This window comes from Taudactylus pleione, unplaced genomic scaffold, assembly GCF_031769625.1.
Source record: "Taudactylus pleione unplaced genomic scaffold, aTauple2 ptg000026l, whole genome shotgun sequence".
Classification (NCBI taxonomy): Eukaryota; Metazoa; Chordata; class Amphibia; order Anura; family Myobatrachidae; genus Taudactylus; species Taudactylus pleione.
This window is the reverse complement of record NW_028284428.1, coordinates 40602874-40630715: the sequence shown is the minus strand read 5'-3', so window position 1 is coordinate 40630715 and position 27842 is coordinate 40602874. Positions and strand designations below refer to the sequence as shown.

Genomic DNA, 27842 nt, shown 5'->3' with positions numbered 1-27842 from the left:
ACTCCCAAACCATATCATTCCTCTTACTTTGTCTTTTCTTATGTAATAGGCTTACCTATGCACATCAGCAGTACCAACACCTACTTGGCACCAATGTGGAGGGCATTGACATGTGGTCACTCTTACTGACAGGTATAAATAGAACAATATGCAGAAATGACAGACTGGATTCTTAGGGAACCTCATACTTTATTTTAATTGTTCTGAAATTATACAATTGTGCTGCAATCAACTGAAAGATTTGTTCAAGTATAGGGAAGATTAAATAATCAAGAAACACATACAAGATAGTCAATAGAATAAGGATTTAAATCATACTCGCCTACCCTCCAGATTCGGCCGGGAGATTCCCGAAAATCGTGTGCTGCCCCCGGCCCCCGACAATGCCTGCAATATCGACATTGCGTAGGGGGGGCAGGGCCAAAATCACCCCCCGCTCCGCCCAAAAATGCGGTCACGCCGATATGGCTGCTATCTCCCGGAAGATGCAGCCAGAATGTCGCCAGCCATGATTTAAATATTCAACAGTTTATTTGTAAGTAAACCTTAACTTAGTTACTAATCAATAACAGCACTCAGAAAGCAGAAACATGCTAATTTCTCAGTATCCAACAATACTTGCCCGCTCATACATGGAAACGTATCACAGAGCTGCAATGTTTCAGAGTTACAATTACGGTTCACTTTTATCAAGCATTATGGAGAAACAATTGAAGAGCTAAAATGGATGAAGGTGCTATGTAACAATTTTCTGGAAAATTACTTTTTTTTAATGGATGGTGTTTTGGCCTAGAGATCACAGTAACAATGTTATTTTAAATGCTGATAGCACTTTTATTCACAAAATACAATAGTAAATAGACTATGTCCAATTCTGAAGTTTCAATAATTTATCTTTAACTGTAAATAGCGCAGTTTTTTCTAAATGTACTGTAACACCTTCATCCACTCGTCTCTTCAGTTGCAAAGTTATAGGAGGGCATGGCCAGCCTTGTGCAATATGCCATCCTTGGCCCCCTACTTTGCACCCACATCTAAGACCTCCTCCTCAGTCACAGTCATGCTGCTGTTTGAAACGTCAGGGCCTGCTGCTTGATTTAACAATACATAGAGCAAGGTTTGCCATCTCATCTCTCATAGCAGACCCAACATTGGAAAATGTTTGGCATGTAATAGACAGCAATGGTTTGGTACATGTATTAAGGATGTAAATTTTTTTTTTTTTTTTTTATGAATTTCCTTCCACACAAGAAGCTACAGAAATATAATAACGATTTGTAGATTATATGTAATTTTTCATCAGCTATTGCTACAGAACTTGCTGCAGTCTAGTCTATGGTAAAAAGCTGCTCTAAGTTTTATGCTTAGAGCATGACAGCAGCAAAATATATATATATATATTTTTTTTTTTCAAGAATAACTCCTCCATAACGCTCTATAGTTAGCTTTATTAAACAGTAGTCTTATTAACCTAGAATATTCCTCATGTATGTATTAGTAGCTGGTAGAAAACTACATACAGTAACTGTACTCTAAGAAACCTTTCTGAAAGATAACACATTACAATATTACATTGTATACATAAATCAGTGTTCACACATTTTCAAACTGATAAATTTTGTCCTTGTAACATTCATAGAATTCTAACTTGTCCACAAACGGTTGGGGAGCCTTGAGGACCGCGTTTGGGAACCTCTGGTGTATGTATCATCTGACAAGTGGGCAAATCACAGGTCTAATTAATGGCATATGCCTGCAAGGTTTAATGGTTTCATAATTAGAAGATACGCAGTTGTCTGAGGCATGAAGACAGGTTTGGGAATGCATGCCGTGGCAGAGGTCACCGATTAAGGTTAATGCAACATTCCAGAATTTATCCTTTTTACATTTACAACAATTAAAATAATAAAAATTCAATTTACAGGCATTTATAGTCTCCCCAGAGGAATGTGAGATGAGTACTCTTCACTAAACACACAAACATGTATTCATTTATACATATATTGCACAAAATTTTAATAGGTCTGCACACAGAATCTATTCTAAAATCATTGTTCCTAAAAACATTGTCATGTATACTTGTTATAGCCTAGGTCTATAACTGCTAAACAGTGTCATGTTAGGACACCCTATGGTAGTTGCAGGTGAACTGCTGAGGAGCTAGGACCATTGCCATTTCATTGTCAAATATAACATTTATCAACATATGTTCTATTGATTAATTGACCATTGCAATATATTCTGTTTGAACATTATATATAGAATTATTTTTTTTCTGCAGGTTTTAGTATATTTTGAAGAGTCATTCTTCTGTAATAAGTTTTGTGAGCTGCTGCTCTTATAAAAGGAGAATGGCCAGTGCACCAGTCTCCAAAACAGTACAGTTGCCCCTTTTGTGGGCATTAGAATGTAGCCTATCAACTTTGTAAGAAGCACTGACCGCACTAATCCACGAACACTATACTGAAAAAGCTGTGTGTGTTTTGTAATGAAATTTAAAAAAAAAGTTAAAAGATTTAATTTACACTAAAACACTGGATCTCAAAGTATACATCTTACCCACCAAAGGCTGCACTGTAGGCTGATCGAATATCCTATTAATTCATTAGGGATAAGACACAGAAGTGTAAAGTGAGGTTATCTGTTCCTAGTAAATAGGAAACTGGTTCAGTGTAATCTGTGTATTGGTGACAAGTACATTTTAATGACCATTCTCCTGGGTTCTGGTCACAGCTGCTTTTATGATTTGCAACATATATTTTGTTGCCTCACTGGTAAAGCTTCCTTAGATCATTTTGAATGGATTGTTCACTCTATCTCTATTCAAGTGCTGCAAATCAGAAGACATTGCCCATTGCAGTCACTTGTATCTACCTTATACATTTTCCATCCAGCTTAAAAGCCCAGTACTTTACCTGGAATACATACCCAACTGCAATAAATCAGTACCGAGAAAAATCTTACTTCTCTGGCTGGGTATGTATTCCAGGTAAAGTGCCACTTGAACCGCTGTACATTGTATCATTATGATCACTGCCGACCACCCTAATAAAAAGGACACCTCTGGCACTTTATTGCTGATCACTCAACCAGTAAGGCCACAGTGCATGTCCCCAATCTAGTTCTGGAGCTCCAATATACCCACTCACTGGTATCCAAGGTATTAGCAGGTTCAGTAAAAGGGCAGCACACAATTACCTGCCAGACTGCAATGCAGGCCCCTGATCCCCTTACAGAGCTCCAGCACAGACATGGGTGCAACTCTCAATCCCAAACCATTTTCAAATCTACTCCTGACTGATGTGATCATTTATTCAGTCAGGTGGGATATTTTAAACAGCAGTGGAAGTGGCATGACATTGGCAAGTTCCAGTGGCACAGACATAAATAAAGTACCTTTTATTTGCTTTGTTTTTTCGCAGCTTTACTCACATAACTTGGATATCCGAATTAAAAAAAAAAAAACTACCACATCTGTAATGCCATTTCCTTTTAAATAATTTAGTAAATAATAATAATAATATTAGTCCATTCTGATCTTCTGGTTGGTCATTCTGTAAATGATGCTATCATAGCCAGGGTCCATGTTCCACAGGTTATAGGAGATTGCAATCACAGCAAGAGCCAGACCGATCATAATCCACAAGATGATGTTGAAGATAACAGCATAGTTGAAATTATATTCATAAGCCAGGTTGTATGGACTGCCAGGGTTGCTCTAAATAAAGAGGAAATGTACTTAACCATGAATAGCAGTAGATTGTGGTAGATCAATAATACAAGACTGAAGGAAAAACAAAAAGCATAAACAGGCCATAAAACACTAAATAATCTTTACTAAAACAGACTGAGGATTGGGGGCCATTATACAATGTACTACAAAACACTAAACTGGACAATCTCTGCAAGTGAGGGCATTTTAAAAGTAGACCCAATCTGAGGGTACAAGTTATGCATACATGGTCAAATAAGGACAGTATTAGCAATACTGCATATATTGAGAACATTACAAAAATTGGCTTAAACTAATTATTCCATCTTTAAAAGTCAGAATTACATTGAACCAAGTTTTAGCTGTAAGTTAAACATCCTTGCTTTCTAGGACCTGTGAGACAGAACTACACTTACAATGTCTACAGTTTCCAGAATGGAGCGACTCTTCCTCGTCAGGGGAATCTCAAACGTTTTCACAGCAACAACTTCTACAATTGCATTTCCCCCATAAATGCTGTACATATCATCTGAAAACTATACAAATAGGAGATTAGTGCAGGCTCTTCCATTTATAAATACAATTTTATACCTTGATGTATATTATGTCAAAGTCAAGCAAAAAGAAAATGTTAAATCTTTCTACAACTTCCAAAGTAGTCACAGCAGCCACCTTAAAGCCCGTTTTGGTGGCATATACAGGAACAATCATTCTAAAACTTGGGGAGTTTACAAAGAAAAAGAGTTTATATGGTGGTAAGGTTTTTTTTTTTTTTTTTTTTTAAACAGGTTTATATTTCCTGTATTTAAAAATAAATAAATGTTCATAAGCTAATCTCAAATTCACAGATGTGATTTCCTAGAGAACAAAGTTTCAAGAATACACATATATATATATATATATATATATATATATATACATACATACATACATATATACACACACACACACACACACACACACACATATACACACATATATACACACACACACACACACACACACACACAATGGTGGTGCCCGGCACTCCTCCAGTACTGTAATTCAGCTTGCCCGGTGCCTATCCTAAAAAAAACATATGCCCGCGCAAGATGGATGGCACTCTAGGTCTCGTGCGTGCTGAAAAAAATCCCCCAGAGCCTGGAGTATGGGTCAATGTTTCAGGGTGCAAACCCTTTTATCAAGATAAAAGGGTTTGCGCCCTGAAACGTTGACCCATACTCCAGGCTCTGGGGGATTTTTTTCAGCACACACGAGACCTAGAGTGCCATCCATCTTGCGTGGATATATATTTATTATATATACACACACACAGAGAAAATAATCGGCACTCACCAAATATATGAAAAAAGGCTTATTTATATATGCAAAAAACAGGTTTTGAAATACCCATAACAGCAAGGTACACAGTTTAGTCCAGTCGACGTTTCGATCTCAATCCAAGATTTTTATCAAGACTTCAGCAACCATGCAGCAGCAATTCCCAATGAGCAGCCAAGTGCAAGATGCACTTGCACTTGGCTGCTCATTGGGAATTGCTGGGAATTTTGCATATATAAATAAGCCTTTTTTCATATATTTGGTGAGTGACGATTATTTTCTCTGTATACAAATGGACAGTTTACTGCCTTTAAATTGAGCAGCCCGCCCGTATTCTTGTTACATTGGAGTGTGGACACCCTGGAAAATATATATCTAATATATTATATTATAATATAAATATATATTATTATACACACACACACATACACACAATTATGCGCTAAGACAGCCACTGTAGTATAAAAATTTATCCAATAATATATTGGTGTATTCCAAGCAGCAATCCTCAAATTAGACCTCTGTCTCGAGGTCAGAAAGTGACATAAATTAATTGATAACCTGAGGAGCACTTAATATTCACAATTTCAATCCCCTTTGGCAATACAATATTGATATAAATATATATAGATTATGAGTCAATGGAAGATGATCTGACACACAAACCACTTTAATCATTCCAAAACACTTTATTAAAATACATTAAAAAAAAAATCTTATTAGCATATAACCTGTCATTATCCCAATTATAAGGAACAGGATTATTGAACAAATCTTTGCCAATTGTGACGACAATCACCCAACGAGTTCCGTCGATCACGACTTCATCAGGGGTTCTGTGGAGTCTTTGTCTTGCTTGTCTCAAAATGTGTAAAAAACACCCTTGTATTGACAGCTAATACTGGTTGATTTGTTAGATAGCTCCTGAGTATTTTTAAATCCTTAATTATAGGAACATATAAAGTTTGTTCTATCTTTCAGACTTGAATTCTGGTCTCCCAGGTTTGAATCTCGATAGAAACCACCTTTAGATGTAAATGAGGTGTATAATCCTCATACTGAAACAAAATATCTCTTTAATTGATTGCTCCTGTTAGAGAACTCTGGGATTTATATATGATCTGTTCTACAACAAAAATATCTTCCTTAATTACTTGCTCCTGTGCAAATCCCAGACTTTTCTAACGCTTCTTTAACATAAGAATAGTCCTCCATCCTTGTGAATCTGGGTGTGAATTCACTCTGATTCACAAGGGTGGAGGACTATTCTTCTGACGTAGTCGTGATCGACGAAACTCGTTGGGTGATTGTCGTCTCAATTGCCAAAGAGAGATAGATCTCTGTATGTGTGTGTGTGTAATAGAGATATATATAGATAGATATATATATATATATATATATATATATATATATATATATATATATATATATATATATATACACACACACACACATCCATACATATATACACACACACATCCATACATATATACACACACACACACTACTGTCTTTGTAAACATATTTTGAATTTTTCGATTTCCACTTAAAAATTCCCTCATCCAAACATTCTTTAAAAATATAAAATTAGGAATTTACTTACTTTCTGTAAACATTCAGACAGAATTCGGGATGCATCTTTAAACTTTACAGAGTCTTCACCGTAACGTTTTTTGATCTCCTCTAGACCGGTTAATTCCAAAGAATAAATATCTGGGGCGTTATCTTTGGCAAGATGCTTATGCCGAGACAACTGTGTGACAAAGAAAATAAAAAAAAAAAAATAAATAAATTCTTTAAAAATATTATACACGTAAGAAAATAATAAAGACAAAATTCATATATTAAAATTCTGGGGGAAAAAAAAAAAAAAAAGCATAGGTTATTGCTCGGTTGCACAATTCATGTTGAACCGGCAAAAGACCGATCCGATATGAGTGCCCTGTGCCATGCATCATTAGCTTCATCTGAGACTTTATACCAATTTCTTTGCTACGAAAAAACCCCAAACCCTAATCCTGAGCACCTAGTACGCTATATGCGAACTAAGACGCAAAAATAAGAAAAAAAACAACAAAATTGAGGCAACAGTATGCAGCTTTGGTATAATGGCTAAAGACAGGTCCGATAGGAGTGACCCACGTCATTCATCATTATAATTCACCTGCAACTTTATACCAATTCCTATGCGACAAAAAAAATGAAGTCCAAGTAGACAGTACACTATTTTGCAAAGTAAGTTGCAAAGTTCAGGGAAAAAACAGCAAAACTGAGGAATAGTACACAGATTAGGAATTGTGCCAGGCGTCTCGAGCCATATGGCGTAAAATAGATGTACGAGGGGACATCTGTAATATATAATAATTTTACAGCAGGGGTATTCAGCATGCGACCCTCTAGCTGCTGTCGAACTACACATCCCAGCAAGACCTGCCACATTGCTATAAGGGCATGCTAAAACCGCTGAATATATAAAAATTACAAATACACAGAAAATGTGAGCTTATGTTCTGATTAAGAATGGATAAAGAACAGATGGTATGCATGACTGCACCCTTCCAGAGGCAGAGAATATGTAGGGAACAATTACAACAGATGGATTTTCTGCATTATTCCGTTTAACTATTACATATGTTAATATGTTTAGAATACACTTACCAGGCTAGGGATGTCTTGCAGAACTTGCACTTCAGAGAAGAATAGTCTGTCCGTCTATAAATAATATTTAGATAACCCATTAAAAGTAAATATAGTGTTTAACATAAAGTACATGTCTGACTAATCCACCTTGATCAGCATTTAAGTACATAGGGGTCTATTTACTAAGCCTTGGTACCAGCCAAGGCTTAGTAACTTCCTAACTGCCACGTCACAGGCTGTGCTTGAAAAATGACAGTTAGGAGCTGATTGGCTGGTACCTTATCCCCATCCAAGGATTAGTAAATATACCCATGTATATTGTGGACATTGATGATGATGATGATGATAATAATAAATCTATCTGTTCGAACTGGATTTCTAGTATCTCCAAACTAGTTCAGGGTAAATTTGTGATTTGGGGCTTGTTTGTAGTTCAACCTAAATTATGAACTGGAGGTATAAATTGTGGTAAACTTTTACCTTCACTGCGGTAACAATGCCGGAGCGAGTGGTTGAAGTTATTCCTTTGGTACCATCCACAGCAATGTTATCACACAGCAACAAAAAAACAGCAGCAACAACAGTAACTGCAGTTTGTCATTTCTCACATTTAGAAAGAGAAAGGAAAGGGAAGTAAGGATGTAACAGAAGCATGCAGATTGAAGATATGCGAATCGGAAGCATAATGGAAGTAAGGCATCCATACAGCTTCCATTATACACTAATAGTGTTTACGTTTGGGGTGCTGGTGTGAACATTTGCTGCTGTAACAGCTTCCACTCTTCAGAGCAGATTTGCAACCATTCAGCCAAAAGAGCAATAGTGAGGTTGGTGCTGATGTTCGGAGACAAAACTTGGTTACCAGACAGAGGGCCTGATTCAGACCATTCAGACCCGCTCACGAGCGCTTGCAAGCGGGCCGATTGTGGCCCAGTGCGCATGACGGAGCCGGCTCCGTCGTGTGCATGCGCGAGACCCGGATAGCGACGGGAAAACTGTCGCTCCGGGTCTCGTACCAAAGGGGGCATGCTGTCGATGTTGAGTGGGCGTGGCTGCCCATGGGAACGCCTACCGTCTGGGGCCGGCCCCACTGACATCACAAGTGATGTCAGTGGGAGTGCTTTCGGCTCTGTTTGAGCCGAAAGCACTCTAGGGCTTGCGGTTACGAGACCCTACCACAAGGGTCTCGTCGCAAGCCCGATTGTTGCGATCGCGACCATCTTCCTGGCCGCTCGCTATAGCTGTGGGTGGTCACCCACAGCTATACGAGCGGCCAGGAGGCCGCTCTAAAAATCAAGAAGGACGGCCCTGATTCAGAGCGAGCGCTCTGTCAGAGCATCCGGCTCTGAATCAGGGCCAGAATTCCAATTCATCCCAAACGTGTTCAATGAGGATGAGGTCTTGGTTCTGTGTAGGCCAGTCAAGTTCTTTCACACCAGAATTTTGTTAGACCTTGCTTTGTGCACAGTGACACGGTCATACAGAAACATGACAAACTTGCCACAAAAGTTGGAAACACAATTCTCTAGAATGTTCTTGTATTCTATAGCATTAAGGTCTTCCTTCACTGAAATGAAGGGGCCTAGACACTCAAAACAGGCCAAGGGATGGTGAAATGTGACTCTTTACTCCAGAGAATGAGTTTACACTACTCCAAAGTCTAATAGCTGTGTGCTCCACAGTACTCCTGACAATGCTTGGCATTGCACAATGTGATTGAAGTTGTGTGTGTGGGTGCTCAGCCACAGAAACCCAATCCACGAAGCTCCTGACAACAGTACTTGTTTTGATATTACTGCTAAAGGCCATTTAGACAGACAATTTCTGTGCATTTGGCGACCCTATTCTGTGAGCTTGTGTGGCCCATTACTTCAGGATTAAGTTGTTGCTGCTCTTAAACATTTCCACTTCACAATAACAGCACTTACAGTTGCCTTGGGCAGTTCTAACAGGACAGAAGCTCGACAAACTGACTTGTTAGAATGGTGACATCTCGGTAGGAACCATTGTACTACTAATGTTTGACAATGGAGATTGCATATTTCAGCAATGAGTGCAGCTGTAATGGACACACACACACACACTAATAAGAAGGGGTGTCCATATACTTTTGACCATGTAGGTTACGACACTGGCAAGATTCATGCATTAAAATGTGCAAGACATTAGGAGATCAGCAAGACAGGTCAGATCTTTCACAAAAGTTCAAAGACATTCCTGAACTCTTGCATGGATTGAACAAACTGGTATTAATGTATATTTCCTAACAAATAGCCTGCAAGTAAATTGTACCTACATATAGAGAAGTGGTTCAAAATGTTTATTGTACCATGACACACAAAAGGTTTTTACAACTAGAACAGATTATGTGAGCTTATAAGCAACGTATAGAGAGTTTCTTCATTCCGAGTAATTTATTGTAACACATCCAACCTGTTGGTGAGAAAGTCACTTGTGCCCTGGAACACCATGGGAGTCACTGATTAAGGGCATACTTTATGAAGCACTGTGTAGAAACATACTGTACCTGTAGTAGCCATTCTAGCATTCTCTCTTCATAAGGACTGTTTACTTTGGGTACATTTGTGAACTTTACACCAATAATTTAGCCAGGTATAGATAAATGTGACATTAATTTACCTCATCATTTTTGTATAAAGAGCCCACAGACAAAGAACCAAGAACGGAGTTATCTTGCTCTAAGCGGCTTCTTAGCTGTTTTAAAGTGACAGCAAGATCTTCAAACACCGTATTCGCCTTTCCAACCATGTACACTCTCTGGAGAAATAAACATATTGCAAGGTAAATCTTCCTGTGCTAAACTAATCATATGTTATTTCTTAACAGTTAAACAGAAAAAAATCCTCAAAAAGGGAAATTTTCAAGAATCCTAGCAAGAAGATTTGTGTGTGTGTGTTTTTTTGTTAATGTTTGGTGAGAAATACAAAAAAGCATGCTAGCAATAATCACCATTAAATTTAAATCACCATTAAGGAGCAGCAATGATTTACTCTCTCCCATTTACGGTTCTTGGAATTTTCCAAAATTGTACTTATATAGATATAAGTTATTTTCAAATTCAAACCTCAGGACCAAAACAGTTCACCTAGCAGGTATATTCATTGACAAATTGTAAAAGATCCACAGGAGGAGCAATTATTTCACTTGTGATTCTGTGAGGAGACCTGGAAAACATGCACTGTTTGGGGTCCTGAGGGGCAAGTTTGAGAACAGTAGAGCGATGAGGAAAAAAAAAAATATATATCTCTCTCTCATAATATATATATATATATATATATATATATATATATACACACATACACACACACACACATATACATACACACACACATATATACATTCATACACACACACCCGTTCAAAAGTTTGGGGTCACTTAGAAATTGCCTTATTTTTGAAAGAAAAGCACTGTTTGGTTTTTTTTTTTTCAATGAAGATAACATTAAATTAATCAGAAACACACTCTATACATTGTTAATGTAGTAAATGACTAAACTAGCTGCAAACATCTGGTTTTTAAAGGAATATCTACATAGGTGTATAGAGGCCCATTTCCATTAACCATCACTCCAGTGTTCTAAGGGTACATTGTGTTTGCTAAGCGCGTTAGAAGACTAATTGATGATTAGAAAACCCTTGAAAACCCTTGTACATCTATGTTAGCACAGCTGAAAATGGGTTTGCTTGTTAGAGAAGCTATAAAACTGGCCTTCCTTTGAGCTAGTTGAGTATCCGGAGCATCACATTTGTGAGTTCGATTATACTCTCCAAATGGCCAGAAAAAGAGAACTTTCATGTGAAACTCGACAGTCTATTCTTGTTCTTAGAAATGAAGGCTATTCCATGCAAGAATTTGCCAAGAAACTGAACATTTCCTACAACGGTCTGTACTACTCCCTTCAGAGAACAGCACAAACAGGCTCTAACCAGAGTAGAAAGAGAAGTGGGAGGCCCCGGTGCACAACTGTGCAAGAAGACAAGTACATTAGAGTCTCTAGTGTGAGAAATAGATACCTCACAAGTCCTCAACTGGCAGCTTCACTAAATGGTACCTGCAAAATGCCAGTGTCAACGTCTACAATAAAGAGAAGACTCCGGGATGCTGGCCTTCTAGGCAGATTGGCAAAGAAAAAGCCATATCTGAGACTGGCCAATAAAAGGAAAAGATTAATATGGGCAAAAGACATTGGACAGAGGAAGATTGGGAAAAAAAAAGTGTTATGGACAGACGAATCAAAGTTTTAGGTGTTTGGATCACACAGAAGAACACTTGTAAGATGCAGAACAAGTGAAAAGATGCTGGAAGAGTGCCTGATGCCATCTGTCAAGCATGGTGGAGGTAATGTAATGGTCTGGGGCTGCTTTGGTGCTGGTAAAGTGGGAGATTTGTACAAGGTAAAAGGGATTTTGAATAAGGAAGGCTATCACTCCATTTTGCAATGCCATGCCATACCCTGTGGACAGCGCTTGATTGGAGCCAATTTCCTCCTCCAACAGGACAATGACCCAAAGCACAGCTCCAAATTATGCAAGAACTATTTAGGGAAGAAGCAGGCAGCTGGGATTCTGTCTGTAATGGAGTGGCCAGCGCAGTCACCTGATCTCAACCCCATTGAGCTGTTGTGGGAGCAGCTTGACCGTATGGTACGCAAGAAGTGCCCATCATGCCAATCCAACTTGTTGGAGGTGCTTCAGGAAGTGTGGGGTGAAATTTCTTCAGATTACCTCAACAAATTAACAGCTAGAATGCCAAAGGTCTGCAATGCTGCAAAAGGAGCATTCTTTGACGAAAGCAAAGTTTGAAGGACAAAATTATTATTTCAAATAAAAATTATTATTTCTAACCTTGCCAATATCTTGACTATATGTTCTATTCATTTTGCAACTCATTTGATAAATAGAAGTCAGTTTTCATGTAAAACACGAAATTGTCAGGGTGACTCCAAACTTTTGAACGGTAATATATATATAATATGAGATATGGTAAGAACTTACCCTTGTTATCTCTATTTCTACGAAGTCCATAGGGTTCCACAGGATACCTTGGGGTATAGGTGTGACGTCAGTCGCAGGGCACCAAAGAGTTAAGCTTTCAGCCTCCCAGGATGCACTAGGTCCCCCTCCTATACCCCGCCCCCGGGCCAAGGCACCTCAGTTAGTTACCAAGCCATAGGCCGGAGGAGGAGAAGGAAGAGAGAGAACAAAGATCTGGACACATACAAGAATCACATTCTCACCAGAGGGAGACGGAAAACCGGTGACCAGAGCAAAGCCCATCTGCAGCACAGGTGCGACAGGGCGGGAGTCCTGTGGAACCCTATGGACTTCGTAGAAATAGAGATAACAAGGGTAAGTTCTTACCATATCTCATATTTTCTACTTCAGGGTCCATAGGGTATCCACAGGATACCTTGGGGATGTCCCAAAGCAGTATCCTTTAAGGGTGGGGACGCTCCTGTGCAGAAAGGAGAATCCGCCGCCCGAAGGAAGCATCCTGAGAGGCGAAGGTGTCAAACCTGTAATACCTCACGAAGGTATGGACAGAAGACCACGTAGCAGCCTTGCAGATCTGAACTGCCGAGGCACCACGTCGAGCTGCCCACGAAGGACCCACAGACCTAGTGGAATGAGCCTTCAGAGAAGGAGGGACCGGTAGGCCTTCATGAAGATAAGCTCCAGAAATAGCCATACGGATCCAGGCTGCCAAAGTTTGCTTTGAAGCAGGCCAACCCTTTTTACGGAAGCCAAAGAGGACAAACAAAGCGTCCGACTTCCTAAACGAAGAAGTGCGGTCAACATAAGTCCTTAAGGCCCGCACAACATCCAAAGAGGCCTCACCCACGGAAAGACCCGGTGAGTTAAAGGCCGGAACAACTATTTCCTCGTTAATATGAAACTGGGAAACAACTTTGGGAAGAAACTCGGGCCGAGTGCGGAGCACTGCCCTGTTCCCATAAAAAACCAAGAAAGGGGGTCTACAAGAAAGAGCCCCTAACTCAGAAACACGTCTGGCCGAAGCAATGGCCAGAAGGAAAACAGTCTTAGCTGTTAGCCATTTAAGATCCACTGAGCCCAGTGGTTCAAACGGCGGTCCTTGGAGAGCCCTCAGGACCACAGCCAAATCCCAAGGCGCCACAGGTGGAACAAAGGGCGGCTGAATGCGGAGAACACCTTGCATAAAGGTGCTCACATCCGGGATTGTAGCAATCCTACGGTGAAACCAGACAGATAGGGCCGAAACCTGTACCTTCAAAGAAGCAAGGCGAAGCCCATGATCTAGTCCCGCTTGCAGGAAGGCGAGAATCCGAGACAGACGAAACTCCCGCGGTGCATAACCTCTCGGTCGACACCACTGGAAGAACGTATGCCACACGCGATGGTATATCCTCGCGGAAGACGGTTTCCGAGCTCGCAACATGGTACGCACCACAGAGCTGGAAAACCCCCGGGACCTCAGCATGGCCGTCTCAACAGCCACGCCGTCAAAGACAGCCGAGTCAGGTCCGGGTGAAGGCAAGGACCCTGAGACAGAAGGTCCGGTCGTAGCGGCAACCGCAGAGGAATGTCCACGGACAGACCCTGAAGGTCTGAGAACCAGTGCCGTCTGGGCCACGCGGGAGCTATCAACAGGAGCGTCCCTCCTTCCTGTTTGAATTTCCGGATTACCCGTGGAAGAAGGGAGACCGGAGGGAACAGGTATGCGAACCGGAACGTCCACCGGACGGACAGAGCATCCACCAGAGACGCCCCTTCGTCTCTTGTGCGAGACCCGTACACCGGCAACTTGTTGTTGTGCCGGGACGCCATGAGGTCGATTTCTGGAAGACCCCACCTGTCCACCAGTAGTTGAAAAACGTCCGGGTGCAGGGACCATTCCCCCGGATGAACGTCCTGGCGACTTAGAAAGTCCGCCTCCCAATTGAGCACTCCCGGGATGAAGACCGCTGATATGGCCGGAAGATTGCGCTCCGCCCAAACCAGGATCCGAGAGACCTCTACGAGAGCCGCCCGACTGCGAGTTCCTCCTTGCCTGTTTATGTAGGCCACGGTGGTAGCGTTGTCCGACTGGACCTGCACCGGGCGACCCTGGAGAAACCGCTGTGCCTGCTGGAGAGCATTGAAGACCGCACGGAGTTCCAAGATATTTATTGGAAGCTCCGCTTCTGTCGGCGTCCACCTGCCCTGGAACAAGTGTGGACCCGAAACTGCTCCCCAGCCCCGAAGACTGGCGTCCGTTGTCAACAGGACCCAATTTGGAACCCAGAACGGACGTCCCTTGTTGAGGTGGTTCGTCTGTAACCACCACGTAAGGGACAGGCGAACCTCCTGGGTGAGCACAATCGTCTGGGACTTCAGAGACTGAGTCAGCCCGTTCCACTTGGACAGGATCAGGTGCTGCAGAGGTCTGGAGTGAAACTGGGCGTATTCCACCATGTCGAACACCGACACCATGGAGCCCAGTAACCTCATCGCCGAGTGTAAGGACACCCGGCGGCTGTGCAGACAACTGCGCACCCTTGACTGTAAAGCAGAGATCTTGTCCTCCGTCACGAAGATCCTTTGCTGTCCCGAGTCCAATAAGGCTCCAAGATGCAGAATCCTCCGAGACGGGATTAGAGTGGACTTCTGCCAGTTGATTAGCCAGCCGTGCCGTTGCAGCAGTGCAATGGTCAGGTCCAAGTGGCGTAACAGGAGCTCTGGAGATCCTGCCACCAATAACAGGTCGTCCAAATACGGCAACATGCGGACTCCCTGCAGCCGCAGAGAAGCCGCCATGACCGCCATCACCTTGGTGAAAACACGTGGTGCTGTTGCCAGGCCAAAAGGTAACGCCCGAAACTGGAAGTGGTCGCTGCTGATTGCGAACCTGAGGAACTGTTGATGGCGCCAAAGAATAGGGACATGCAGGTAAGCGTCCTGTATGTCCAATGACACCAAGTAGTCCCCAGGTTCCAGCGCCAGAATGATGGACCGTAGGGTCTCCATCCGAAACTTCGGGACCCGCAAAGACTTGTTGAGTGCTTTGAGGTTGAGAATCGGACGATATGACCCATTGGGTTTCTGTACCAAAAATAGATTTGAATAGAAACCCTGGCCCCTCTGGGAGAATGGAACCGCCACTATAACTCCAGCCTGGAGCATAGTGTGCAATACCTTCCGCAGCTCCGTAGCCTTGTTCCGGTCTGATGGGAGACCCGTGGTGAAGAAGCGAGCCGGGGGTCTGTGCCGGAAGGAGAGGGCGTATCCGTGAGAAACCACCTCCAGAACCCAAGTGTCTGTCGTAGTGGTCGACCAACACTGGGCGAACTGTAGCAGGCGGCCTCCCACCCTGGGATCCCCCAAAGGGAGGCCCGGACCGTCAGGCCGCAGGCTTGTCATCTGGCTTGGGGGCCGGACGTCTGGTACTCCATGCCTGCTTCCGGGGCTTGACCGATTTCTTAGGGCCAGCCTGTCGAGGAAACGACTGTGGTTTGGGCCTGCCCTGGGCCCTAGATGACCGAAAGGACGATGGTCCCGAACCAGAAGGAGCAGCGGCCGACGGGAGACAGGCAGATTTGGCTGCCGCCAGCGTGGCCACAATCTTATCCAGATCCGGACCGAAGAGAACTTCTCCGGTAAACGGCAACGCTTCCAGACCTTTCTTGGAATCTGCGTCCGCCTTCCAGGATCGCAGCCACAAGGTGCGACGAGCAGCTACCGCTGCTGAAGAAATTCTAGACACCAGAGTACTAATGTCTAGAGCCGCCTCGTTGATGTAGGTGGCCGAATCACGGAGATTGCCAATCAACTCCGCCTGATCGGCCGGACAGTCGGATTCAAAAGAAGCCTCTAATGAATCCGCCCAGCGCTCCATCGCTCTGGCAACCCAGCAAATGGCCATAGCCGGCCGTGCTGCCCCCCCTGCAAGGGAATAAGCGGACTTCAGGCAGATTTCTACCTTGCGGTCCGTAGCATCCTTAAGGGAGGACATGGATGGCATCGGCAATGTGGCACTACGGACAAGACGGGTCACGTGAGAATCCACCTGTGGAGGGGATTCCCACTTCGCAAAATAATTATCCGCGAACGGATAAGCCACCGCCAGGCGTCTCTGCGGCTGGTATCTTTTGCCAGGTTGTTTCCACGCCTCCTCTAAATGGTCCACCAACTGACCCGAAAGAGGAAAGACTGTGGCATCGCCCTTCACATCTTTGAAAAAGGCATACTTAGATTTAGCCGCTGGGGGAACTTCGTCCTCAATCACCAAGGCTGTGCGGACCGCCCGAATAAGTCCAGGAATATATACTTTGGACTTAGCATCAGCGTCCTTAGTATGGAGAGGTTCCTGATCGTAAGGATCTAGAATCTCCCCATCATCAGACGTCCCTTCGTCATCCTCATAAGGAGCGGACAGAGACGCCACCGGCCGTTTATGAGGCCGCATCACAGACTCCCCTTGCAACACATCCGACAAGTGCTGTACAGAACTCGTCAGGGAGTTAACCCACGCTGGCTCCTGAGAACCCGGGAGCGGGGAAATAGGGAGACTGTGGGGTACCACCAATTGTCGTGGGAACCCCTGCATGGGTGACGACACCACAGACTGCTGAGTAAACGCGGGCTGCGGAGCTAACTGGCCCACTAAAGCTGTTAACGCCTGAGCGAAACAAGCCCAGGGCGGCTCCTGTACCGGTGCTGTAACCGTAATAGGCCGCGCCATGGACAAACACTGCCGGCAAAGGCCCTCCGCGCTACCCTCCCCCTCCGCTAACGGTACTTTGCACGTGGTACACTGTAGCCGGAGGGGAAAATCACTTTCAGACATGATGGCACCACGTATGTGACCTCTCTCACCAATTAAGTATTAAATAGGCGAGAGACCACCCTGCAGCACCGCACCGCAAGGGCTTTAGCAGAAAGAACAGGGACAGTAATAAAGCTGACAGTTTAGATGAAGAAAAGATTACAGGCAGCAGCGCTAGCACAGTCACATACAATGCAGAGAAATAACAATTCCTGCACTAACAGCGCTGATCACTCAACTACACAGACACAGGGCCTGGTAGGACACAGCGCTGCATACACAGACCTGACCACAGCGGAGGAGAGGTATGCGGGGGGACCCAGACCACGATGCTTCCGTCCAGCGCTTCCAGCAGCGTTCACCATGCGTTCTGGAGAAGATGGCCGCCGAGGAGCAGAGAGGAGGCTGGCCTGGGGGAGGAGCGCTGCCACAGGACCAGTCGGCAGCATGCAGAGAGGGCTGTGTGCAGCGGGGGAGGCGCCGGCTGTGAGACAGGGAAGGCGCGCTCCCCTGGCATGCATTTAACCCCTGGGACGCCGCAGTGCTACCGCTCTGCTGCGGTCCGCTGTCCCAGGGGGTAGTGGAAGCGCAGGTTGGTCGCCTGGCTCCACGCTGCAGCCAGTCCCCAGGGAGCCCCCTGCCTGGGGACTTAGGACCATGTGATCAGCGGGGACCCACCGCGGGACCCCGCTGCTTACCTCTGTCCCCCTTGAATCCGGCCATGGTCCGGAGCATCTGGGGTCACCGCTAGCTGTGACCCCAGACGCCCACCAGCATCCCCGGATCAGTACCGGCGTTCTGGTACCGGCGGGGTGTAGGGAAGACAGCATGGACGTCAGGACTGACTGTCCATGCTGTACATCCAGTTGTGCAGCCACAGCTGCATGAAGAATAAGCTTCAGGGGCTCTTCTAGCCCCCACTCCAACAGGTGCACCCGACTCCGGCCGGGCACCAAACTAAACTGAGGTGCCTTGGCCCGGGGGCGGGGTATAGGAGGGGGACCTAGTGCATCCTGGGAGGCTGAAAGCTTAACTCTTTGGTGCCCTGCGACTGACGTCACACCTATACCCCAAGGTATCCTGTGGATACCCTATGGACCCTGAAGTAGAAATATATATTACACACACACACACACACACACACACACACACACACACACAATGATAGGAGGGAAAAACAAAACAAAAAACACTACACTTATTTCTCAGTTAGGAGTCACAGAAAATCTCTTAAAACGGTCAATGTCCCTCTCATACTAATCTCCAACTGCACAGGGGACATATATGAACTGCAACAGACAGAACGTCGACAATAATGTGGTAACAAATTTGACGTAAAAGTAAACTAGATTATATTTACTTCTTCTATGGGTGCCAATTGTAAAACTACTGGCATTTCTTCAGAAAACAGCGAATGGATAGCGTTCACAACACTGTCAACACTGTAAGGAACAGCCTGCGGGGGAAAAACAAAGAATCTTATATGGAATCAGCAATTTGTAACTGATGAACCCAAAATACTCCCAATCTAGCCTAAATCACAAAGTTTTTGTTTGAGCATTAGGCATAAGCAGATTAGTCATAATGCAGAAGTTATTGGAATAAAATGAGGAAATCATAACATTTTTAAAGGAAATAGATGTTCGCATTTGCCATCACTGCTAAGGAGTTCTAGGAACTTGTAATGTAACACACATGACTAAATGACTAGCTCAGAAATGATACATCAGCAATGCTATGCTATGCTATTATAAACAGGGGCTGCTTCAATGTAAGTACTAAGACCATTTAATATTGCATGCTCATCTGCACAATTTACTAGGACATGACAGTTGTTTTTGCTGCAATAGGGAGGTTTTAAGATTCATTGATGCCCAATAACATCTGTTTTGCAAGCAAAATAAATGGTTAAAAGCATGGGTGTAAATTTATGTGATTTATGCTTAGTGCAAACCAGACATATAATATATTACTGATGCAGAGAGTAAATATCTGGAGTGATTTACAGTAGTTATGGGATATCGCAAGACCACATCAATGTTACTGATGTTTTTACTATTGGTAACAAAACATTCATAAACGCAAGGCCATTGGTCACAGAAAATCCAGGTTTTCTTTTGATGTGCCACCGCAATCACTCCCCTCCCTGATGTGACAGACCCTGAGCTTAGGCAATCCGTGCTCTCAGAGTTCCTCATCACAACTAGGCACACAGATTCGCTCAGCTGTGACTCAGGGCAGGAGCAGGCTTCGCTGGAGGTGTGCCGCAGAGTCACTGAAAACAAGCAACTGCTGGCCATCGGAATACAGCTATCATTGGTAAAGAAACACTGGATCCACTAAAACATCTTTTGATTCCTATTCCTAGTTCACAGCTGAGCATATATGGGTCTAAACTGCACTGTGTGAAGAAATTAAATCATCATAATAATGTAATACTCACATTCTCTATTGGGTAGGAAATCTCATTGTCTGCTACAGGAAGTTTATCCACACCTGTCACGGTTACCAGGATGGTTGCACGAGGACGCTGAAAGATGTTGGCTGCTCCTAACCCCGGCCAAGACAAATCCTGGAAGACACATCAAGAGAAATATATTGTCATTTTCTCTCTTTCTATTCCACTCTGTAGCCCAAGTTGAACCCAACAGGTCACTGTTCCATCTATACTGCAGTGCTTCACAGAGACCTCAAGTAGTTCAATGCATTAAAGATAAAGTACAACTATAAACAAGTAGCAATGGGACCCTTCTCCTCTCTGCTTTTAAAGCTTTGTGTTTCAGATGCCCATATCAGGTAATGGAAGACCCATGGTAATGATCCACAGGTGGGAGTTATTAAAGGAGCGGTAAGATGTTCCAAGGTAAGGAGCCTACTGCTACAAAGCAAAGTCGATGGGTAGTGACAACACTTCTGGCAGTGATACAACAAATAATGGACATTCTATAGCAACAAGCAGGATATTTCTCCCACTGACAGAAGGCAACTTTCACAATTGTATATACAGTAGCAGGTTACAGAGGAAATGAGTCTTACAACAGGTATATGTTGTTCACCGATTACAATTAACAGTGCCTACACAAAGATCTATAAAATAAGGTGGTCTTCTACATTAAGGCTAGAAAACCAGGTATGTACTTAAAAGTATAAATGCATTTTTCCATCTGAGATTAGGAAAGTTTGTGTGCTAGGAGAAAAGACCTACACTCATTTCCTGTGCAGTTTTTAATACAGATGTGTTTTTTTTTTTAGACTGGAGACTTCCTACTAAAGACGCACTGAGTTGCCGGGTTGTGGCCACACCACCTGAATCATTAGCAGTTATTGGTGAACTTCAGCCACGTTTTTTCAATTTACAGGCATTGGCTTTCAAGACATGACTTCTAGTTCACTGATACAATATATCAGTAATATAGCCATTAGGAGGACTATTGTTGCCATTTAAAATCGTACATGGTCACATACTAGTTCCTGCAACATTGCACGTAGTCATTGAGACTCCAAGATATAGGTTTACTTCCATGTGTGATATTCGCTATATGATGATCATTTATACGTGACTGCATTTTATACCTTTATTATTGCATTTCTATTATTTTTAGATTATGAATTAAAAATTATTATTTATTTAACTATATTGGTTGAGTCCTATTGTGCTTGCAGCGCTTTTCCACCTTTTCTCTACAACCTAATACATTTAGCCTGAATATGCCATGTGGTGTGAGATGCCTGGTGCAAGCGAGCCGCCAGGTCCCATGCGGAGTTGCATGGGACCTGGTACTCCAAGAGGGACTGTTTGGAGAGAGTGCAGCAAGAATGTATAAAGACACATCTGTACATTATCAGTGCAGTGTGTAACAACACGGATCCCCGATGTTACAGAGTGCCAACATGTTGTCAGTGTGTCACGGCCGCACAGCATGTCAATGAGCAACAACACACATTCCATGAAAACATGTCTATTTCATTTACAAATATATGTATCAGAGGTTTCTTCTAAACACAGAAAGATCAGACACATGTAACAGTTGTGCAAATGTTTCAGTATATGCGAGTATTCTCAATACCATATGTAACAGTTGTGCTAATGTTTCAGTATATGCGAGTATTCTCATTTCCATATGTAACAGTTGTGCTAATGTTTCAGTATATGCGAGTATTCTCAATACCATATGTAACAGTTGTGCTAATGTTTCAGTATATGCGAGTATTCTCATTTCCATATGTAACAGCTGTGCGAATGTTTCAGTATATGCGAGTATTCTCATTTCCATATGTAACAGTTGTGCGAATGTTTCAGTATATGCGAGTATTCTCATTTCCATATGTAACAGTTGTGCTAATGTTTCAGTATATGCGAGTATTCTCATTTCCATATGTAACAGTTGTGCTAATGTTTCAGTATATGCGAGTATTCTCATTTCCATATGTAACAGTTGTGCAGATGTTTCAGTATATGCGAGTATTCTCAATTGAGCAATGCAAACAATTTAATCTGATGTTAGGTCAGTATTATTATTATCCTTTATTTATATGGCCACAAGGGGTTTGCAGTACCTTACAAAGTACATAGACAGTATGAACAAAACAAGAACAAAGTGACTTACTGTACAGAGCACTGCAGGACATGGACATGGTTTATAAACACTGCTGCATCAACATTCTTAGGGCCTGATTCAGATGTGGACGCAAAGCCGACACTTACACAGATCGAGCAATTGTTAGCCATTACATATATGTGTAAACCACACTGCACAAGAGTAGTGATTGAATTGCGATTATGCTCACAGAGAGGATTCATTTGCAAAGCGAGTGACAGACAGTCAATGTTTGTGGGAAGTAACGTGGGGACTGGGGCAGTGAGGGTTACAAAAACGCAGATGTGTCAGACTGTTCAAACACTGATTTCTGGGCGTGCCTATAGTAGCCAGTGCTTCCCTACCCACACCTTCAGCAGGAGAGCCCTCTGCTCAAGACTTACTCAGAAGGCCAATGGCCGACTGATCTATGTTCGATGTTTCCAGTTCTGTGCGTGAGTGGTGGATGTAAGATGCTTTCAGTGGGCGTCTCTAAGCACTGGGGCGAGAGAGTCATTAGCATATTTTCACAATTCAATTGCAGCTTTGATGGCATTTCCATGAATATCTGAATTAGTCCCATGATACCAAAGGGATAGGTGTCGTTGTAGGCAGTGGGGAGGAGATGATGGTGTAGATGAGGAAAGACAAAGCACATGAGGGAAGAGGGCCCTGCTCGTGAGAGCCAAGTCTACCATTAGAAGCATAACCCCAACAACATTACGGTGGTATGGAGTGTTGGAGTTATTTTTCTATAGCTGTTAATTCTTGTAATCTTACCACATAATGTTAGATAAGAATTATGAGGTGCAAAAGGTAAATGAAACTTACGCCATCTACAGAGAAGCCCATAGTCAATGCAATCACATCGGGAATGCGCTCTCCAGGAATTGGCCAATTACCCTCTTTAAAGATTTGATTTTGGGGCGATTTCAAGACACTGAAGTCAGCAGTTGAAACTAGAAGGAGAGAGAAAAAAAAAAAAAAAAGCATTATTAATATTTAGGTTCTGTATTACAAGGCATTGTATTGTATTATCTTTATATCCATCCCTTTTAGCAGCAATGTCATATAGAACATATGGTGCAATATAGGTTATATTCGATAGGACACAGAAAGGATACAATATTAAAACAGAAAAAAATAAAACACATGTATAGATATATCACTATGGGCCTCATTTACTAACGAGTTTTATCACCAAAACGAGTGATAACTTTCACTGTGTATGATAAATGGTGCTCCAGCCAATCAGCTCTCAACTGTCCTGTTAGAAAAATGACAGTTGGGAGCTGATTGGCTGGAGCACCATTTATCATACACAGTGACATTTATCACTCGTTTTGGTGATAACACTCGTTAGTAAATGAGGGCCTTGGTGTCATAAAAATTATGACACCAAGTGATATAGCTATCCATATAGATTATTCTTCTTCACTAGCTCAGTGATATATTGTGTATTTTTATTTGTACACATTGACGTTTCAAAGCAAAATGGAGGTCACCCCTCTGAACACAAGGTGTTTAACTTGGGTACCTTCTTCAGACCAACTTTCGTGCATTGTATAAGCATTAAGAACATTAGTATAATGCACAAATGACACCAGTGGGTATGAGGCTTTAAACATTTTGATTATATAAAGCAGGCCTTCATCATGAATGTCTTTACAGGAGATCACACAGATCCTCACTTTCTGGTGTAACCCTGCTAGGTCCCACTTGACCAAATCCATATATTTACTGTACACACTTAAAGCTGCTCCTCCAGACCTCACACAATACTTAAACACAACACTGCCAATATGTCAACTGCAAACAGAAAGCTTTACAGTCAACAACAGAAAACCTCAATGACAATATATCATTAAAAGCTTTTACTGAAAAATCTTGTCTGTAGAGAAAACTGATGTTTATTACAGTTAGCTAAAAGTTCCATCCTGGGGACCAAATTCTGTCTAAATTTAAAATTATTTTTTTTTTTTTCAGTCACACAATCTCAAAATGTATGTCACCATTTCCTCTAAAGGATAGAGGTCTATTCTGGTTACTCAGCTACTGTCATTTAAACACATGCCCTAGGTCAAGTATGGTAATGCTCTTCTATCTGAGCTTCCTGCCTCTAACCAGGCTGCATGCACCACTACCCACAATGCTTCCAAAATGTGGCTGAAGGAATAATCCATCGTGCTTCCAGGGCAGAGCTTGGCTTGCTCTTTAGAAACCTATCATGTCCTTGTTAATGTATGTACAGTATAAGCTGCAGAATTCTTCAAAGCCCATCCCAAGACTCCTTACAAATGTATGTTTCCAGTAGACTAGATCAGTTTCCCTTTGCCTCTCAGCAATGTCAGTGGAAGGGTACAAGGCATCCCACTGAAACTAGATCCACCCCATTACTTCTGCCACTCTCTTGGGTCCAATGTTTCTGTCCCATCATTACAGTAAGTCACTGAGCCAAGGGCTGGATTCAGAGTTGCAGGCAAAGCGCCATGTCTGTAGGTTTTCTCCCTGCTCATACTCATGAGGCATTTCAGCAAACCTGCAGCACAAAGTCAGTCAGATTACCACTTGCAGCCAAATGGGTGTAAACTGGACACCCCAGGGGTGTTCGTCAGTGGTGGAAATTTGAGCCAAATATAAATCCCCCATGTTATTTTGCAAAATACAAATCACTCTGCAAACCTCTACACTGGCCCCCCATATACTCCAGAACCCAATACAAATGACACATCCTCCTCTATGAAGCCCTGAATGTCACAAACCCATTCATCGCACGCTTCATCTAAAAGTACCTGCGACCTACTAATCGCTTTCTCAAGACATTTACTATGCTGCTGCAATATAAAGGAATGTTAACTTAAATAAATGTATTTTTCCTCTATGTTTCCTGGAAATTCCAACTTTCACTTAATTTAGGAGGGTACTGCCACTGGCCAGTGTAGCCAGGACCTTCTGAAAATTACCTTCTGCGATGCTCAGGCTTCTCTACAGTAGGGGAGAGGACACGCAGTAATTGTCAAAGAAAGCCATAAGAGTCAGTATGTGCTGTGTCACATATAATCATCAAATAAAGACATGATACAAACTGGATAATGCTAAGCAGTACTGGCATAAGCTTGCTCTACTTAGGATACTGTAGTTTGAAATATATGCCCCATTTTACTGACATTATCATGAGGTGTCAAAATGGGTGCAGAACTGAAAGTATAAATAGTATCAACAATAAAAAGGAGCTTGGAGATTATAAGCATGGAAAAAACAGCTACACGTGTGTATTTTGTAGTATCAGGAGGGGATCTATTCTATTTCTACAGATCACGAATATTTTCTTACTTACTGGTTAAAATTTTACTTTTATACTGAAATTTACTTCTAGTAGAGAACCTTCCGCTTCATGGAAATACTTGGAGATCTGGCTATGGTCCTGTATAAAACAAAGTATGAGGGTGCAGCATGTGGTAAATTAATGCAGATGTGGGAAATTGTAGTCACACAGTGTGAGAGTATGCTTTGCTAATGCTCCTAAAACAGTGCCGACGGTGCGACCCAACGATAAAACAATACATCTTGTTGCCGTACACACTACATGATCCACCATACAACGTTGCAATGTATGGATGTAACAGCGCTGCGGCACCCATGGAATCATGAATGGACTGATGTGCAGCACAGCATCGAAATGGAGCTGATGTGCAGCACTGCAGATGGGCAATGAAAGACGGATTGGGCATACATACTGGGCCTGATTCAGACCCAGTCGCAAGCGCTGAGCGCTCGCGACCGGGTCGATGGTGGCCCACAGCGCATGTGCACGACGGAGCCGGCAGCGTCGTGCGCATGCGCGAGACCCGGCTAGCGACGGGCACTCCGTCGCTCCGGGTCTTGTAACAAAGGGGGTGAGCTGTCGATGTTGAGTGACAGCTCGCCCCCTTTGGTGGGCGGGCCAGGGGGGGGGGGGCTGCCCAAACGGAGGCGTTCCCATAAGATGTCAGTGGAGAGTTTCCGACTCTGTTAGAGCCGAAATCTCTCTGGGGCTTGCGGCCACGACACCCTACCACAAGGGTCTCTTCGCAAGCCCGATGGTCGCGATGGTCTTGACCATCGCGACCATCATCATGGCCGCTCGCTGTAACTGATTCAGAGCGAGCGCTCTGTCAGAGCAACCGGGTCTGAATCAGGCCCACTATACAATGTGTACAATATATTGAATAGAGCCAAAATCAATCAATATATATTGATAGAGCCAAAAGCACTCCAGGGCTTGCGGCAGCGAGACCCTACCGCAAGGGTCTCGTCGCAAGCCCGATGGTCTTGACCATCGCGACCATCATTTTGGCCGCTCGCTATAGCTGTGGGTGGTCACCCACAGCTATGCGAGCGGCCAGGAGGCCGCTCAAAAAAGTAAGAGGGCCGGCCTTGATTCAGAGCGAGCGCTCGGTCAGAGCGTCCGGCTCTGAACCAGGGCCAGAGTCCATAGTATGGGAGGGGAAGAAGCATAAAACAAAACAATTTTCCCAGAATTGTTAAACAAATGAAAGGAGAGCGGCTTGCAATATACATAAATGGGATCTCTCACCCAAAAACCTAGTAGACATAAATTCCTGAAATAAAGAAAGGTAAAAAAAGTAATTGAAGACCATATTTAAGCAATGGACATTATAAAAAGTGTGTATTCCTAATTATAATCAGCAGCAATTAAGGCTGTGGGGACAAAAAGGCAGTTTTTATTTGTTAAATGGGTTTAAAAAAATATTCTAAATCCCATGTATTACAGACACTAAATCCAGTTTAACAGGAAAAAAAGAGTAGTCACGTGATGTACATGCAAAAGCCATCACATGACCGCACATTGCATTACAGTAATTATAGTCTACACAAGAATAATGTACATGTAATGAGACTCGCATGTCATATCAACTGGCAATATAGGTGGTTTTAGGATATGTACAATCAGCTGGACAAATAAAAGGGATTCCTACTATTTTTATAGTACTGATTTCTGCTGGGAACCCCCGTTTAGAGAACCATTAATCATGAACATAACAGGGATCCTGGCTACTCTCAGATGGCAAAAGAAGAAGCAAATACAGCAACTTCCCCTTTTGACATAAGGGGAAACCCATAAGGCTGCAGGTTCCATTCGCACCCCCCAAATATAATGCACATTATAGTAAAGGACACAAACATATCACAGCTATGTACCCCATGTACACAAGGCAGGCTACATACATAACATACATGGGATGAGTGTAGTGTGTGCACGGACACTGGTACTACACATCAACCCCATGATAGGACAGAAGGCTCTGACATGAGCAGCAGCTTACTGCTGGGAGGAGGACAGCTCCAGGTTACCTGCTAGAAGTGCAGCGAGGACGGGCAGCGCCGGACGCAGCATGGCTACAGCTGATCTCACAGATACACCGCCGGGCAGTCACTACAGATCCCTGGATGATGAGCCTAGTACAGAGGAGACAATGACCGTCTTCCTGGTGAGCCGATGACCGACAGCGCAGCAGCGAATCGGAATCCACCGGAGTGCATAGCTCCGCCCTTAACCTATCATGTGACTGTAAACCATTAGGGGCGGGCGTCAGCGTGATTGACGTGCACAGTGTCCTTTTAGCAAGGCCGATGACCGACTGGGAGGAAATGGTGGGTATGGAGTAAAATGGAGGTTCAGTGCCTTACAATTATGGTAGTATATATTTCCCCTTCAGCCTCTGAAAGGCAAACAAAATGTTGTTCTCCCAAACGCCCTGCTTAATTGCTGATACATTTACCGTGG

General features: G+C 43.2%; 1 protein-coding gene across 1 annotated transcript; it reads right to left on the bottom strand.

Annotated features, from left to right (window-relative positions):
• Positions 1–169: 169 nt before the first annotated feature.
• On the bottom strand, positions 170–27637 carry ATP6AP2 (ATPase H+ transporting accessory protein 2). The gene is made up of 9 exons (XM_088451696.1): positions 27410–27637; positions 22886–23013; positions 19921–20049; positions 18838–18933; positions 10313–10450; positions 7691–7744; positions 6636–6785; positions 4129–4248; positions 170–3718 (listed from the first exon to the last, which is right to left on the bottom strand). The coding sequence occupies exons 1-9, from the start codon at positions 27450–27452 to the stop codon at positions 3524–3526; spliced, it is 1053 nt and encodes a 350-aa protein (XP_088307822.1). The 5' UTR covers positions 27453–27637; the 3' UTR covers positions 170–3523.
• Between the last annotated feature and the right edge of the window lie 205 nt (positions 27638–27842).

Excerpts from the sequence above, each read along its gene's own strand:
- ATP6AP2 (XM_088451696.1), bottom strand. The coding sequence starts at position 27,452 with ATGCTGCGTCCGGCGCTGCCCGTCCTCGCTGCACTTCTAGCAG. Across the intron at positions 20,050-22,885 it reads TGGGCTTCTCTGTAGATGGC|GATTTGTCTTGGCCGGGGTT; the intron begins GTAAGTTTCATT and ends TGTGTCTTCCAG. Across the intron at positions 10,451-18,837 it reads AATTGGCACCCATAGAAGAA|AGAGTGTACATGGTTGGAAA; the intron begins GTAAATATAATC and ends TTATTTCTCCAG.